The sequence below is a fragment of the Phalacrocorax aristotelis genome, chromosome 1 (assembly GCF_949628215.1).
Source record: "Phalacrocorax aristotelis chromosome 1, bGulAri2.1, whole genome shotgun sequence".
Taxonomy (NCBI): domain Eukaryota; kingdom Metazoa; phylum Chordata; class Aves; order Suliformes; family Phalacrocoracidae; genus Phalacrocorax; species Phalacrocorax aristotelis.
The window spans coordinates 210,622,905-210,636,021 of NC_134276.1; the positions used below are offsets into that span (position 1 = coordinate 210,622,905).

General features: G+C 42.9%; 1 protein-coding gene across 2 annotated transcripts; it reads right to left on the reverse strand.

Moving 5' to 3' along the window:
* Positions 1–6,222: 6,222 nt before the first annotated feature.
* MEIG1 (meiosis/spermiogenesis associated 1) lies at positions 6,223–13,061 on the reverse strand. 2 transcript variants are annotated; one of them, XM_075081531.1, is made up of 4 exons: positions 12,922–13,035; positions 10,477–10,609; positions 8,470–8,632; positions 6,223–6,435 (listed from the first exon to the last, which is right to left on the reverse strand). In XM_075081531.1, the coding sequence occupies exons 2-4, from the start codon at positions 10,578–10,580 to the stop codon at positions 6,307–6,309; spliced, it is 396 nt and encodes a 131-aa protein (XP_074937632.1). In that variant the 5' UTR covers positions 10,581–10,609; positions 12,922–13,035; the 3' UTR covers positions 6,223–6,306. The 2 variants fall into 2 exon arrangements, with proteins under 2 accessions (XP_074937632.1, XP_074937631.1); XM_075081530.1 differs by lacking the exon at positions 10,477–10,609 and having other exon boundaries at positions 12,922–13,061.
* Positions 13,062–13,117: the final 56 nt, after the last annotated feature.

Sequence of the window (13,117 nt, forward strand, 5' to 3'; positions counted from 1 at the left end):
GCTGACATCCTCTAGACACCCTGGGCAAAAATGGAGAACCTGCCACGCATCCAGCCCGCCTGCTTTTTGCTCCATCCCCCCTGCAAAACCCAGCAGCTTCCAGCTGCTCATCCACCCAAGCAGGACACTTTCCCCTTGGCTGAGGCATTCGGGCCCTCCTGCCAATGCAGGGCGAACATCTGCAGCGAGATGCTGGGACCGCATCCTGCTCCCCCAGCCAACAAGTAGTGAGCTACTGCCAGCAAGGGAGGAGGTTTCTCTGGGTACAAGATGACTGGCAAAATGCTGATGCATCTGCGTGATTGACTCCCTACACACGTTCGTCCTTCCCAAACTCGTGTGCCCTTTTTCCTTGCATTCCCCATCCTCCTCCTCCTTCTGTTTTTAGGCATTCCCTTCCCTTTGTCTCCACGTCCTTTGAGCTGCCACCTGCCTGCACCCTGCTGCAGCAGGACAGAGGTCCTGCTGAGTAGGTGCCCCTACACAGCATCATCCTTCGCATCGCAGCCAAGCCGCCTGCCTCGGGGAGGTTGGTGTGAGGACATGCAAAATAACAGAGCAGCTAGTTCAGTAAGTTATTTGGTTAAGGACTATTCTGCACCACAGAAATAACAACGAGGAGGAAAATGTTAAGTTAAAGAGGCAGAGACACAAACAGTAATGAGCAGGTGATGAGAGAGAGAATAACAGAGGCCAGAGCCTGTCAGGCACTGACTGATGGGCCGTTAAAAGAACTACTCCAGCCTTGGAGAGGGTCAGCCCCGATTTTCTAACTGATAAGGAGGAAACATGGTTAGCAGAAATATTAAGTGATATTTGAGGGGGCTTGAGGGACTGCACGAAACCTACTATGGGGAATTATGGGGAAGGACCACAGACACAGAAAAGGAAGGATCAGGGTGGAACAAGTATGGGAAGATGGTGAGGAGGGAGGATGGAGGGGGCCAGAGGTGTGTGAGCAGGCTGTCGGGCAGGACGTTCACCTGGCTGAGCCGTGCCCCTGATCCCTGCAGTCTGGCCTGTCTTCTGATTAAACCCCATTCTTAATTACATTTTCTGTGTCGTCTCACTGTCTATCCTGTGTGCCAGCCCCTGGCACACAGCCACCAGTCACCCTCCCAAATGCTGTTGCCAGTGTGCTGAGCTTCAGGCTTGAAGTAAATGCAAAGTCTCAACTGCAACAAGAAAGAAAATGTCTTTTATTAAGAAATTACATCTTGCCAGCAGGTGCCCGGCACAGGCAGGCTACTAAGAAGCAGCTCCTACAAATAAATGTAAATCCAGTAGAAGTAGGGTAATGGGAGAGAACCTGCAAAGACCATAAGGCAACTCCATTCAAGCTGCTTTCAGACAGACTTCACTCGTATCAGCCAATGTGAGGAGCAGCGGCACAAGCAGCCACTGAGTTACAAAGTTGTCTTTATACAGCTTGAAGTCAATCATTTTCAACCCGTTGAAACAAGGGAGCTGTGTTTGAAAACCAAAAGGCCGAGGCAAGTGCCTTCAGAGCTGGAACGACAGCTGCCCGCTCAGGTACCAAAGCAAAAATTAAAACGCTTGAGCTGCTGTGACTGTAAAGCAATCACATAACCATAGTATCCCTTTCAGACAATACTGTTCCATAATGAATTCACGTAAAGGCTGAAAACAGAAAACCAGCCTAGTACACACAAACGCAGCCTTTATTTCCCCAGTGTAACTGGATGAATTCGGAGAGGTTGCACCCTTGCCGTTTCACTCGTTGCTGTCAAACACAAAGCCTGAAAAGTAGGTCTTGGAAAAGTTTTTTTTACCTCATTTTATGAGCGTCACCAGCCGCAGAAAGCATTTATTCTTGTCTTGTACAAAGCCATGAAGTGAATTAGAATTAGACTAAGTACATCAGACTTGGGCCGCTGGTAAGCTCTTGCCAACAGGGACCCTGCCATCATTCATTTGTTGAGCTGCTGCAAATGGCCACTGAAAGCATTAGAGTATTCCCTGATAAGAGAAATACCAACGGATAAGAGAAGTAACTTGGAAAGTATTTTAATAGAATTACTTTTTATTAAGACTCAAATCAGCAAAATAGCACATATTTTCATCTCTAAGAAATAAAACGGACAGATGTGATTTTCTCTTTTTAAAGTAACTGAAGTTCAGTTTGAAAAGCTTTCGTAACGGCATTCAGAAATAAATTATTTATCTTGATAGGAACAATTGTGTCACCCCTATAATGAAGCACAGCTTCCCCAGATTGCTTACTTGCGATGCTTTTTCACAGTGACCAAGTAAGTTAACGGTTCTCAACATGCTTAAAACTGAGGTGACAGATGGGCTATTTCAGTTACAGACTTATCAAATAAGAGAAAATACCGACTCATTGAATTCTTTTCACAGCTTTTTTGACCTAAAGACATATATCCAGCATAATGGTAGCAGAGGAAAATGTGTTAGTACTCGTGTATCAGCTGCATGCTCAACACGCACGGCTGAATAACAAAGCCACTTCAGAAAGAACTTTGTCAGGCTGAAGGAGTGGGTCTATGTGAGCCTCCCGAGGTTCAGCAAGGCCAAGGGCAGGGTCCTGCGTCTGGGTCGAGGCAGTCCCAGTATCGGTGCAGGCTGGGGGATGAAGGGATTGAGAGCAGCCCCACTGAGAAGGACCTGGGGGCACTGGCGGGTGAAAAGCTGGACATGTGTGCATGAGCCAGCAATGTGCCCGCGCAGCCCAGAAGGCCGGAATGTATCCTGGGCTGCATCCCCAGCAGCGTGGGCAGCGGGGCGAGGGAGGTGATCCTGCCCCTCTGCTCCGCTCTGGTGAGACCCCACCTGCAGCGCTGCATCCCCTGGAGCCCTCAGCACAGGAGAGACATGGACCTGTTGGAGCGGGGCCAGAGAAGGGCCACAAAAATGATCCGAGGGCTGGAGCACCTCTGCTGCGAGGACAGGCTGGGAGAGTTGGGGTTGTTCAGCCTGGAGAAGAGAAGGCTGCGGGGAGACCTTACTGCAGCCTTTCAGTAAAGGGGACTTATAAGAAAGAAGGGGAAAGACTACTTAGCAGGACAAGTAGTGGCAGGACAAGGGGGGAATGGTTTTAAACTGAAAGGTGGTAGATTTAGACTAGATATATGGAAGAAATACTTTATGATGAGGGTGGTGAGAGAGTGGCACAGGTTGCCCAGAGAGGTGGTCAATGCCCCATCCCTGGAAGTGTTCACTGCCAGGCTGGACGGAGCTTTGAGCAACCTGGTCAAGTTGAAGGTGTCCCTGCCCGTGGCAGGGGGTTGGATGAGATGATCTTCAAATGTGCCTCCCAACCCAAACCATTCTGTGATTATAATAATTAACTCAAGCAAAGATCCTTATACCAGATCAATGTTATTCTGTGATCACAAACTTGAACTCAGGCAAGACTGCCTGTAACTGTTTCTTTTTAAAGAGAGGAACCCCCTGTGGCTTCGCAGCTCAGGCCATTACACAGCTGAAGTCTTAAAAAAAAAAAAAAAAGAGTGGTTTTGGGTAACCGTAAGTTTAGCGTGAACCAGAGTTCATGCTAAGTTACCAGTGATAGGACAAGAGGAAATGGCCTCAAGCTGCATCAGGGGAGGTTTCGATTGGATATTAGGAAAGGTTTCTTCACTGCAAGAGTGGTCAGGCATTGGCACAGGCTGCCCAGAGAGGTGGTGGGGTCACCATCCCTGGAGGTGTTTAAAAAACACGTAGACGTGGCACTTCAGGACATGGTTTAGGAGGCCTGGGAGTGTTGGGTTGGCGGTTGGCCTTGATGATCCTAGAGGTCTTTTCCAACCTTAATGATTCTGTGATTCTATGGAGTGAAATATGGAAACTGAATCTCAAAGGACAATTATAACTGAAACTGTCACTGCCAAAACAAAACCCGCTGTTTTACTAGTGGAGTGAACTCCCAAATACAGCATTAGGGCTGAAAAAGGCTATGTCTGTAAATTGGTCTCCAGCACTAATTACAAGGCTTTTCTTTCTTTTTATCTCATTAATCTTTTAATTATTTCTGTGAGATTTGACCTTTCAGCACACTGACAATGCTGCAAAATGTAAGTAATAAAATCTAGGTAATTCACTGTCTCAAAGTGAGAAGAACCTGCCAACTCATAAAAATCAGCATTCAGAAGTGGAACATGAATTCCCACACTACTTGCTTGAAAGGAAAAGAAATCTCCACAGGCCCTATGCAAGGCACACTCATTGTTTTAACATAATGCAAGAGAGAAAGCATCCAGCAGGATTGCAAAACATTAAGGTGTAGTCACATGAGATGAGGCAAGCCCAGAATAATCTTTTACATTTGTTTCAATTTTTTAAATTCTTTCTTTAAAAACAAGTTAAGCTCTAAAAACTTACCTGCAGTTTAATTCCTGTTCTTGAATACCCAACTATATCTTTTTTACGGGATGAGAAAATGGCTGTACCAAACATTCTCTTATTCTGTATGTGCTTATAGAAATAATTTCTGCCAATGCCTTGGAACTGGCTATACAACACATCCCTTTTTGGGTAAAGGCCGTTTTCATGTCCACTGGAAAAATTATTTTTTAGGAATCTATGAAGTTAACAAAGTGAGATCCACTATCTCACAGTGACAAAATAGATGGATTATGATGATAATTGTTCTGTTTCCATCTATTTGATTGCAAAGTATGCAAAAGTCCTCTTTTAAAAAGTACATCCAGAGCAATCCAAATAAAAAAGAAATCATAATGAAAATCCGAAGTGAAGTTCACTGTAGCCATGTTTTTTTTTTCTGCCATTGCAGTAACTTTTTATTTATATGCCATTAAAACTTTCCTGGAACAAAAAAAGCTTCACAGTTGCTTCTGAGTACCTTTCAGTCATTTCTCTAACAGAGCTCATACAGATTTAAGTTAAAAGTTTCCAGGTATTCTAAATAAGGTGACTAGATCATCATCACCTATAGTCAGTGGAATCTTTTGAATATTGCATCTATACTACTTATTTTGACTTGGAGCCATAAGTTCTCTTTCCCACCTTGAGTTGGCCACCATCTTAGGTTCAAATAGAGGAAGAATATCCATGAGACAGACGGTCACATGTACACTGCTAATCCATGCCTAAAACTTAGCTTAGATACCCCTTGGTTTACCGTCTAGAGACAGGAGATATTAATAACATTTTTTCTGTAACTACCATGGACACACCTACTTGTTTACAAAATAATCTGTTCTACTGGTCAATTATGTAGAGTTTTGGCATCTTAAAGTATTTTACTTAAATCCACAAGTGAGTGAAGGCAAGTATGGCACCTCACGTTTATCGTGTGTCTCAGAGTAGCACACGTACGGACAGCTTCTGTGGAGCTGATGTCACAGTGACACGTTCAAAGCAAATGTTGCCTATCTACTTTTAGAAGAAATTAATTGTGCCCAGAAGAGTCAACTTCTATCCATTCAGAACAAAGGGTGTCCAAATGACAAGGTCAGGTGGAGATGTTGACAATATGACATTTGAAGTTAGATGAGATGAATTCTGCCCAGAAATCCCACAGATCACCTGCACAAGGTACCTAACCTTAAATATTACATGGTATGGATTTCATGTTCTCCCTGCAGATGTGTACTCCCTGATCCCACCATATGTATCTTTTTTTTTCGCCCTCCATAAAAAGGCGTATGCTACCAAGCCAATTAATACTTATTTTCAAGTAATTAATACTTGCACCTGACAAAAATACTTTGATACTTTGGGGATACCTTACCTATTGCTCTGAAAGACATTTTTGTTGTGACTGTTTGTATCACAATAACTAGTCTCCAATCTGTGGCTTAGCACTGGTCCTTGCTACGTGATTGCTCAGTGTCCTTCACTAAATTCTCTGCTTGTTATTCTTGCTACTCTCCAAGGGAACTTTAGCCTTTTGGCCTCACTTTGGCCCTTTGTACTCTTGTAACCTTTAGCTATTCCAAGAGACTGTGGTTGACATTAGCCAGTGTCAACAAGATTATATTGTTTTGGATCAAGATTGATGCCTCTACTTATAATGGACTTTGCACACAGTTAAACCAAATATATGCCAGCTTTTTATCTTTTTTATGTCAAAATGTTTCTGACTAGGAAAATGAGGGATAATAAGATTTTCTGTTATAGCAGGGAAAAAATGAAATTCCTATGTCTGTAGTTCCTGGTTTCTCCACATTTCCTGTATTCCCCCTTCTATCCAAGAATGACATCGATAGTTAAGGTAAGTCATATTACACAAATCTCATTCACTTACAGATTCTAACAGACAGACAGATTTATAAAATATACAGACAAATCAGAACAACAAAACTAATACACATAAACTTTCACTTTATGGACTTCTTTGTCTTCGCATTCTCTTTGTTTATTGTAATAATAGAATGTGTTATCCCTTCTCTGAAGTTTCTTAACAAATCCAGTTTCTGGCCAACACTCTACCTATGAATAGAATAAAAAGGATACACATTCACCTGAACATGCTTACACTGGATGATGTTTGTGCATTAGATTGGAAAGAATATAGGGAGAATTCTTCCCTGGGAGAACCTCATTTGCATCCGAACACTACTTTGCTATTAATTTGCTTAGCTTTTAAAAAAGAGATTAAAAGCAAGATGTCAGAAAACAGTTTTCTGGTTTAGTATAAAGAATTTTGTGATCATAAAAGTCTAGAAATAAGGATCTAAGAATATTTGCTAGAGTAATTTAAAAAGCGGGCTAGTCAAAGCTTTTAAAATACATGGCTTAGGAAAGAAACATTGGTACTATTCAGTACCCTGAGCAGCTAAAAGATTCCACTTCTGTAAGACTGACATACACTTTCTCCGGGATCCTTCTGACCATGAAAAATTAGTACCTCGTGCTTTTCATTAGTGGTTTCATAAAAATAAAGTGAGCTACATGTGTCATAGTCTCTAATACAGCAGGATCAGTCTTGCAGGAAACCAGCTTCATCCTGGTGCTCTTCAGTGTTCCACAATGTGAAGCTTTAAACTGAAGGCTTGAGCCCTTGTACATTCAACAGCTTTGCGGCTTTAGTAGCTGTATGCAGCTTGAACACCTATGACTACTTCTGATCAAATTGAACCTTAAAAACCAGATAAGAATCTTATTTCTCTTCCAGGCAGGGTTGACAGTAGGATGTCAAGCTACAGCATTCTCTAATTGGAGAGCCCCAGAAGTGGTAGTTTCATCACTTACTTTAATACTTTAGATGTACAGCCGAGTTATTTGTGTTCTCTGCAACGTAAGAGCCTTAATATTCATTCCACTTATGTTACAATTGCATCATTAATAACAACTGCATTATGGAAACATAATAGGGAGTAAACAAGACATTTCAAAATGTGTAAATTGAAGGAGAACCACTGCCAGGTCCTGGCAGGTTTGAGCTTGAAGAACGCGTGCTCATTTTACATTGAGTAAGCAGCGTTCTTCAACTTTTGTCAGGGTTTAATTGTTTATGGTTATGCCCTGCCATAAATCTTAAACTGACTGATCCTACCACACTAAGTACAGGATTTCATTCTGCACAGTTAAACAAATTTGCATCACAGCCTTTACAGTGTTATCTGAGCCCATGACAAAAGAATAGACTGCACCTTATGCACATCAACATTTTGCTATATTTTTATTTAACTGGATGTTGAGTGACTTTCTTCGGAACATTCTGCACTTACATGGGCAGGAGGTTAAAATCTTTTAAAGGTGGATTTTTCATACTACATATGCTGCTTTGGAAGATAAAATACAGAGCTCTAATAAAGACAATATGTTGTTTGTGGTATTAATCTCTTGGTTGCTATTTTGAATCTCAGGTAGCCACTGACTATCTGGCCATTATTCATTAGCTCATTTGATGTGCCAGGGAGCATTGCTGTCAACCATAGTGAGCAGAGGAACAAGTCCTTGAGGTTCTCAGCTGAGAAATGCCTGTGTCACAACTCCCTTTACCACAGCTGGCATCAAATATTTCTGTTGTGGACAGTTTCAGTAGAAGCTAAGTTCCGGACATGCACAAAGTCAGATTATGCTACCCCGCACAAAACACCCACTGTAAAACTGAAGTTGGTAGCAATGACACAGGACTCGCTCCTGGACAATGAATGAGTTTCCTGACAGGTCTGTTGGCAGAGAACTGGGGAAACTTCACAGAGAACTATGATAAATTCTTTTCCTTAAAACCAAATTATTCTTTTAGATAGCAGCTACATCTGTTCAAAGCAATTTATAATGCTTCTAAATGCATAAGAAAGGGGGAAAAAAACCACAGGCTGGGTAGCGTTTTACTTTTGTGAAATAAGTTATTGTGCACAGTTAATAATACCCCAAGAATTCAAGTTGGACCTGGGAGAAAACAACTGTATCAGAAACTAGCCTAAACGAAAGGAAACAAGCAACACCTCCATTTTTATTTGTTTAACATGAGAGAGAAGCTTAAAGTAAGAAACCTTGCAGAGTTCTAAATCTTACCATATCAACTTGTTTTACTTGTTTGTATTCAACCTCATCTCTGTATCCAGCTTGCTGAAATCTGTATAAGTTCTCTACATCATCTGACCATTTTTTGGCATGATGTATAGATTTTGGTTTGATGTCAGCTTTAGCCATGACTCCAGAAACTTCAGACTTTTTCCTGAAATTAGATTTTTGAAAAATCAAATAGAGAAGTTGGAAGCAAGCAATTTTGTTAGGGACATATAGAAGCAGATAGAAAAAAATTAAAAATAAAAGAATTACAGATGGTACAATATTATCTTCCCCTCAAAGTCTGAGGTTAAAAAAAACATAAGCAGTTGGAATGAAATTAAATGCACTACTTGGACTAAAACAAACCCAACTCATCTTTACTTCTATATACACCTCTATACCTCGACTTAACCTACCTAAAATTTATTTGTGCATACTGATGCATAAAAAAATATAAAAAATACAGTATTTTTTTTATTTTCACATCTTTGTAGTTGTTGTCCCTTCGGAGCAGGCGGTTTTTCAGGTTTTTCTTTCTTCCTACTGAAGGAACACCAAACTGGGAACCACGAAGTGAAGATCTGGGCTGCTACTGAAGAACAGCAAACGCTCAGGGTGGAAGAGGAGGGGAAAAGGGAAATGCACTGCCAGTCACATGGCCACAGTGAAGGTGACAAAGAAGAGGTCTTAAGAAATAAATTGGATAAGGAGGCAAGGCACACAACATACCAAAATTCATCCTATTCTACCCTTGCCCCATCAAAATCTGCACTGACTGCCACTGACTTCTGCCTCACACACAACCCATTCATTCAATCTGCTGAGAAATAGTAAATAGGTTAATCAACTGCTAAACCTGAGCAGAGCAGAACTGGGACATGCTGAAACCTAAACTGGAAAAAAAAAAGGAACAAAATAAGCAATCAAAAAAAGCCCATAAACTGTGGAGTCAGTAGAAACTTACCAGGGATGGATTTGAACTATATTTCAGAAAAATAGGAATCATTTGACTCCTCCCTTATATCTGAATTTCACTGCATTTGTTTTCTTGAGTGTATCTTATTTGGCCACTAAAATAGAACTTTATGCTGCTTCTGCAAGCAGAACACACAGAACACTATTATGCCTAGCAGGTATGATCAGAAATGAGTCCTTCCCTAGTTTTGTAATGTCACCAAGCTTCAGCTTCATAACTAGGAAAGTATCTTCAAATAAGGAGAAAAAGCTTCTGGATTTGGTAGTGAGAGGATGAGCATAGTCTCACTCCCTGTGGGTTGTGTGCTGCCTCCAAACTCTGTGCACAGAGTAAAATTTCCTTACTTAGCAAGTTTCTATATCTACCGAGAGCTTGAAAAGTTGAATGCTGTTGTCTTATCAAAAGCACAAATGCCCTTAAGTCTGTTAGAAAGGCAGAAAAGGAGAAAAAATATCACACCACAGCAAACAAATCCTTTGGAAAATGATACAAAGAATTATTGTTATTGTAAAGTGGAAATAGCAAAGTCTGCATTTCTGTCATCTAACTGTATGAGAGCCATTAGCACACAAAGAAAGGGCCTTTCATCTCTTACTGCATGCACTTGATTAAAGATCAATAAACATATGCACAAGGGCTCTCTTCTGGCACAGTTCAGCACTTCAAACATTCTTTTACTGGGCTGTGCAGTATTTTGTAACTGAGGGCAGCCATTTGCTAAAAAAAAACCAACAGGTGATTTTCCCACCCAGTTATAAGGTGTCACATACAAATTAACATGCTGAGCATATATCCTTATTATAAATCTTTGGTGTAGCCTTTGAGATACCTATCTCAACATCATTTTTTTATTCCTTTGCTGCAAAGGGCCCTTTTGTAGCCATTACAGAATTTTTCATGCACTGTATGCTCATCTATGTTTGATGAGAATTGTTGTCAGCCTGGGACTTTAGACAGTCAGTATTATTAGCAGTAACATTAGGTCTTAATAAATACTAAACTATAACGAATTTAAGTGTCTTATGATAACTTACATGTTACTAGTATTAAGTACTTCTTTATAGGATGGACTGAATTCATCTAATGAATGTGCTTCTTCAAGACATCTAGATATGCACGGCACTTCCTGAGTCACCATAAATTCAGGTGGCCTGTCCACAGGCGTTCCTGCTCAAAAAATATATACAAAGGTCACATATGTAAAGTGCCAGCCTGGTGACTTTGGATCATAAAAGCGCCATCCTGATATTTTTAGGCTGCTATTTAAGCCATTTAAAAATGGTACTCTTTATGTATTGTAGTGCCTCTGAGTTCCAGGCGTAGAGCTGGCTTCATTGTACAAGAGCACCAGATGAGCTGTACTCCAGATAGCCTACAATTCAGGAAAAAGAAAAAAGACAGCAGAGAGATGTAGCCAAACAAAAGAACGCAAGAGAATGGTAAGAAGATATTCAGCATAATACTAACATTTTTTATTTAAAGGGAACATTGAACAGTGAAGTGGACTTTGCTAAGACAACAATGTTTGCCTACTCTCAATTTAGGGAAAATAGTGAGATTTCATATACCTCCATTTTGGCTTTGGGAAAACAGTTTTTAATGTGAATCACAGCACAATCTCTAGGAAAACCTAACTAGCCTGGGCTTGCATCTGGTAGTTTCCTTAATGCTTATACAAGTTGTAAAGGTACGTGGAGTAGAGTGTCTGCTCCATTAAGGGTACCTGGTCAAGGACCTTTTTCAGTGCAACAAGGGATAATAAGAAAGGGAGGAAGCCATAAAACAAGAGCATACAGGGACACAAACCTGATCAGCAAACGATAAGAGAGGCGGAGTGGGGGATGAGAACTAAACTTAGTCAATCACACTAATTAATGATGGCATGTGGGAGTGTGAGAATGTTTATTCCAGCAAGGTTATCTGATCTGGGACCTTGTCAGCTGGGAAACCAAAGGAAAAAGGCAAAACCAGAAACAAAATATACACAGACACAGACCTGACAAAACAAACACAGAGACCGTGACAAGAAACAAACCTCGCCACTCACAATAATGGACGGGCTAGCAAGAAAATGCAGGCACACTTCCAGGAAAATCAACCTGGACTTTGCAACTGAAAAGATTGTAAAGCAGGGGGACACCAGACTTGGAGGGGTGTGGGAACTGACAGAGCTGTACAAACCCACGAGGGACGGTGGGGGGTGGGAGGGCCGAACAAAGACAGGAATAGACAGGAGTATAAGAGGCCTGTCATGTGTAAAACAGGGCTGGTCAGTACGTTCAGCTGGCTGAGCCCTGCACCTTATCATCACAGTCTGTCCTACCTTCTTATATCTACTTATTAAATCTTAACTATCTCTCTGTATAACCTCACTTTCTAACCTGCGAGTATGCGTGCTGCAAGGGCAAAGTGCTAGCTACCGGTGAGACCTGCATGTGCAAGAGAAAACTGGTGCCAGGTCCTGGAGTCAGAGCAGGTATATGGGCACCCTGCAGCCTATGGTGTCAGCTGCTGGAGCAAGTGGGGGTCCCAGCATTGGTAGTTGGAGGGGTTGCAGCTCTCTGAATCTAGGAAGGGTCCTACAGTCTGTGCCCAGAGTGTCAGCTACTGGGAGGACTGGTGTGAGTGGGTTTGGTGCCAGGGGCTGGAGTCAGACCAGGGGTGTGGGCACCCCGGCCTCTGGTGTCAGCTACGGGACTAGCTGGAGAGTAGAGGGACCCCGGGTCCAGGCCAGGGTATTAAGCAGGCAGCAGGGTCCATGCTGGTACACCCAAAGGGACTTGTGAACGTGGGGTGCATGAGGGACGAGTGTGTGAATGCATGTTTGCTAGTGAGCATCAAGCTGTACTGGTCGGCAAGTAGGGGATCCGTGAAGCAGGTAAGGATGGGGCGTGTGATCTGTGCATGGGTGCTGGGCAGCCAGAGGGGCCATGCTAGTTCTCAAGGGATCTGCAAGCATATGTGTGCTTGCAAACCTAGAGAGTGGTGTATATGCGCCCACACTAGTGAACTTCTATTGCTATCAGCCAGAGAGGCGAAAGGGATTTGTCTGCATTTATGTTTTATGTGAGTCCTGTATGTAGGTGCTGTTGAAGGCAATACCTCATCTGTGGCAGCCTGTGTGACAGCCGCGTCTGTAATACATACTTAGCTTTGTTACTGGTTGAACCTGCAAACGGGAAGGCAGCAGCTGCATCCCTCAGCCAGCACAGAGGACCCAGGTCACCGGGTGGGTTCTGGGAGGAGATAGCCGTGCTTCTTAGGTCCCTTAACATGGAACGGCATTCACATGCCCTATCTGGGGTCCTAAAAGAGCCAATAAGAGATTTCCCGTTGGAAATCTTCAACATACTCCACAAGAGCTTCCTGCATTTGCCGAGGTGTTCGGGCAGAAGTCTAGGCCCTAGCCGCCACTGTAACGCCTCCCTTCTCCCCTCGCCGCAGCCACAGCCCAGCTGCCCAGACCTCAGACGACCCACCTCGGTGCAAGAGCCGCACGGGGGTGCCTCTCCCAAGGCGGGCGGCGCGAAGGCCGAAGCGCGATGGCGGCCTCCTCACAGCACCCCTCACAGCGCCAACCGCCGCCGACCACCGTTGCTAGGCAACCGCCCGCCATTACCTCTTTAAGACGCCGTTCCCGCCTCTCCCACCGCGCGTCTGATAGGCTGGAAGGAG